Source organism: Corvus brachyrhynchos, unplaced genomic scaffold (genome assembly GCF_000691975.1).
Source record: "Corvus brachyrhynchos isolate BGI_N302 unplaced genomic scaffold, ASM69197v1 scaffold108, whole genome shotgun sequence".
Taxonomy (NCBI): Eukaryota; Metazoa; Chordata; class Aves; order Passeriformes; family Corvidae; genus Corvus; species Corvus brachyrhynchos.
The window spans coordinates 52,729-57,280 of NW_008239543.1; the positions used below are offsets into that span (position 1 = coordinate 52,729).

Here is a 4,552-nt window from a genome sequence, read left to right on the forward strand (position 1 = left end):
TTTGTTTCTGAACAGCTCAACCTTAAAATGGTACCCCAGTAGCTCAAGATCAAGCAACCTCGAAAGCAGTTGTGGGAAAAGCTGTAAAGTTGGGGGAAGGGACTCTCACATGCGAGCAGAGAACCAACCCGGGCGGCTGTCTCGTGATACTGAAGCCATGAGAGAATTTCTTGTGGGGATGTCTCCATAGCATGAGCAAGAGAGACTCCTCTTCCTAAGTGAACTGAACAAGGTTATTATGGAAGTGGTAAACAGACTGAACATCTCAAGGGTTGTCTTTTTACGGTGGGAGAAGGGAGAAAGGTGGGGGGAGGAGAAGTGTTCTGAAGGTGTGGTATGATTTTTTTTTTTCCTTTCCTTCTTTTAGGTCTGTTAATAAACTTCTTTATATTCTTTCAAGTTTTGTGCCTGCTTTGCTTTCTCCTAATTCTTATCTCACAGAAGGTAAATAGTAATGAGTATTTTGGACCAAACTTCTACAATCACTCATCAAATACCATCACGGGCAAAACAGGCTCAACTTAGAGATATTACTTGAATTTATTACTAACAAAACCAGAGCAGGATAATGAAAAGTAAAATAAGACCCTTGAAAACACCTTCCCCCCACCCCTCCCTCCTTCCCAGCTCTACCTCCTTCCCCAGCAGCACAGGGAGATGTCGAATGGGGGTTATGGTCAGTTCATCACCTGTGGTTTCTCCCACTGCTCAGGGAGTAGTCCTTCCCCTGCTGCACCATAGGGTCCCTCCCACAGGAGATAGTTCTCCATTAACTTCGCCAATGTGAGTCCATCCCACTGCTCTAGTGTGAGTCTTTCCCATGGGCTACAGTTCTTCACAAACTGCTCCAACATGGGTTCCTCTTCCATGAGGTGCAGTCCTTCAGGCACAGCCTGCTCCAGCATGGGTCCCCCACAGGGTCACAAGTCCTACCAGGAAACCTGCTCCAGTGTGGACTCCTCTCTTTATGGGTCCACAGGTGCCTGTCCAGGAGCCTGCTCTGTAGGAGCTTGGGTGGGTTGGACGGTCGGGACAGAGACGAGAGATCTCTGAAGTCAGATCTTGGAACATGCGGTTTATTGCAAAGGGCGTGGGTACAGGGGCACTGCTTAGAGCTGCCAGCCGCAGCTCGGCCAATCTAATACAAGATACAAATCCTATAGCATTTACATACAGCCTATAAGAGTTCTTATATTACCATAGAGTGTTACATCTTAACTTCTAAAAACTACTCTTTGGACCCCTTCTGCTGAGCTAGTAGGGTCTGCTCTGACCCTTGGACCTGCCTGCAAGCAGAGGGTATTGTTCAATCAAGAGGGGATTACCTTCAGTCGGCCATACCATTGTTTTCCAGTTGTTCAGTAACTAAGACTTGGTATCTCAAAGGTGGCCTTCATTTCGATGTCGCTTATAGTTTTCATATTCCCAAAATCTTTTGTCAGGCAATCATATTTATAAGGCTTTCCTGTTTCATCTTCCCCAACACTGCTCCAGTGCAGGCTTCCCACAGGTTCATAGCCCTCTCTCGAACATCCACCTGCTCCAGCATGGGTCTCCTCCACAGGCTGCAGGTGGATGTCTGCATCCCCATAGTCCTCCATGGGCTGCAGTGGCACAGCTGCTTCACCGTGGTCCTCACCACGGGCTGCAGGGGAATCTCAGCTCCAGCACCTGGAGCATCTCCTCCCCCTCCTTCTCCACTGACCTTGGTGTCTGCAGGGTTGTTCATTTCGCATATTCTCAGTCCTCTCTTCTCTGAGTGCAATTACCTCCATGCAATAACATTTTTACCTTCTTAAATATGTTATCACAGAGGCATTACCACCATTTCTGATTGTCTTGGCTCTGGCCAGCTCTGGGTCTGTCCTGGAGCCATCTGGCATTGGCTTTGAAAACCTGGCCATGCAAACCCAATACACTAATTTTATTTTTTTTTAACAATTTCTACTACTGTGATACAGAAGATTCTATTTACTGCCTTCTATGTCTTCAGCCATTCTTAATCTCAACATTATGTTTGCTCACTTACCAATCCTCTGGTCCTAAAGCTGATTTAAATAATAGGTTATCCATTAGATTTTGTGGTCTATCTACAACTCTTAAATAAGTATAATGAAGTTCTGGTCATCTATTGCCAATTTTATTATCTGTTCTGAGACCTTTTTTGATACTGAATTAGAGTTTCTGGATGGTATATTTTGTCTCCTTCTATATTTAGGAAACATGCTTTTAAATAACCTGACAGACAAAATATAGGATACCAGTGGTAAGAAATGATACTTCCTCAAAAACTAGGTTTTTTAGATCTTGAACAGCAAGTGAAGTTCTGATTGAAAATAGTTGAGGAGATTGAGTTAAACAAAGGTAGTCTTCATCCCTTTTGAATACATGCAGTGCAAAACAATTTCTTTGTATGCTGCTGCTGGAGAGATTTAGAAGGTGTTGGTGAAGTTTCCAGTGTTTTTGCAGAATAATTTCAGTCTTGAACTGATCATAATAAGATCATGTTCTGTATAAAAGCAGTAGAAGCCAAAATGAATGTTTAGTTACTATAGTAGTTAGTATAGTATCAAGCTGAGATCTATGAAGCCAAATTTTTCTCTAGCCAGAGAATCTAGGCCCTATTCCTAATAAATTGATTTAATTTATCAATTTTAAAAGTGCATATATTTCTAAATTGCTGCTTTAGCTATTTTCTGTAAGATGTACGTGTAGCAATCAAGCTTCATAAGGCATTTCAATGTGAAATTCTTGAATTTAGTGTTTGGTATATTCGAGTGTTCAGTTCAATTAATTTATTAACTTGATTCATGTCAATCAACAATCAAGAAATGAACTTGACTCAATATTCCTACTGCTGCTTTCTAAATTAGCTACCAAAATGATAAATGCTGTTAAAATTTGGGAAGAAATTGATATTGTTTCAGTCATGAAAGAATGAAGCCCATTGAAGGCTCTAGGCTAATAGTGACCATAGTGGGTTTCAGAACCAGATCATTTGTTGTCAAGAAAACAGTAAAACCTGAATCTGAAAGTAGCTGTGCAAGGGATCTTATCATGATTATATGCCATATGAGGTGGTTTTTTTAAACACTATCAGCAACAAATAAAACTTTGTTGCATCATAAATTTCCTGTCATATAAACAGAGTACATTATGTCTGAAAGGTATGTCACTGTGTAGCTATATTAAATAAATATCTAATGAGAAAAATTTAAAAAATTCTACTGTCAGAATTTGACTTTGTAAAATATTAACTGCAGCATTCTGTTCTGCATGTAATATAACAACTTCACACCTACTCTTTCTCTTTTTCCTTTTTTTTTTGAACGTGTACCTTCAGTTTGCAGAAAAATTTCAGGAATTCAAAGACGCTGCACAACTAGCAAAGGAAAAATCCCAAGAAAAGATGGAGCTAACAAGCACACCCTCTCAAGTGAGTCTTATTGCCTGATTCAAGCCTAGTACTTCATAGTCTGTGTTACCGTATCTTTTACACGTTGTATTAAAAACGAACAGAGTACTTCACAGTTTCCTTGAATCTTCTCATCAGTCAGCTAGAAGTGTCAAGAAGTCTAAAAATGCATTTAATATACTTTGCAGAAGTGTCAAAGGGGCTTGCTTTAATATGAAATTGTACTTTTGTTTATTCCCATCTTTCTTTGAGTTTTCCCCAGAAAATATGAGTAAAGATGGTGAGCAGTTATGTAAGTCTATAGTAAAGACCTTTTATGTTTTTTCTTACTGTATCTATGAAACCTCAGGCGATGCACTCATTACAACAAAAACTGAAGTTAAAACAGCAAACTATATTTACTTATTTCCTCCTGTTGTAGTATTCATTTGTGAAATGTGTTGAAGGAAGATGGCAAACTGAGGTGTGGATTCTGGGGTTTTATTGTTAGCCATGTTGTAACAGAAGAATTTATAAAAGACATCTCAAAATATGAACTGAGTTAATATAGACCTAACAGGAAATCAAATTAATATAGTCAAATTTACATTAGTCATGACTAAAATTAATTTACTTGAAAATGGATGCTTTGAAATTACTTTGAAAAAATACATTTTATGAGGCTTTTATGCCCCTCCCCTCTAGTGTTTCTGGCTGCGTGTGTAGCTATTTGCTTTATTTTAAGCAATAGAAAAGACAAAAATAGTTTCTCCTCTTGGAGGATGAAGCAGCTTTAAAACTACAGCAGGGGTTCCTGAGCTGAGTAGGATTCATACAGCTGAGTCTTTTTTTTTCTGGGGAGTTGTCTTGGTTTGAAAGACAGGTGCCTGCCAAGGAAGGCGGGAACCTCCCTTGGAATGGAAAATATGACCCCCTACCCTCCAAATTATTATAACTTTGAAATTAAGGGGCTTTCAGGCAAAGATATGGGAGAAGGAATAACAGTTCTTTACTAGAATATATATATAAATACATATATATAACAAGGCAAACAAACAAAACCAACAGCAACAACAAACAGGAAAAAACAGAGACCCAATAACAGCATCTCTGGGCTGTCAAGCACATTCTCCTTTGGAGTAGTTATGGTCACATCAG

At 39.5% G+C, this 4,552-nt stretch overlaps 1 protein-coding gene across 1 annotated transcript in view; it reads left to right on the forward strand.

Annotated features, from left to right (window-relative positions):
- Nucleotides 1-4,552, forward strand: part of LOC103620526 (homer protein homolog 1-like) — a gene marked incomplete at both ends in the record, with an annotated part of 92,897 nt that overhangs the window by 5,833 nt on the left and 82,512 nt on the right. The window contains one exon of the mRNA XM_008639144.1: nucleotides 3,344-3,436. Within this exon, the coding sequence (XP_008637366.1) occupies nucleotides 3,344-3,436 (93 nt within the window). The remainder of the gene's footprint in view (nucleotides 1-3,343; nucleotides 3,437-4,552) is intronic.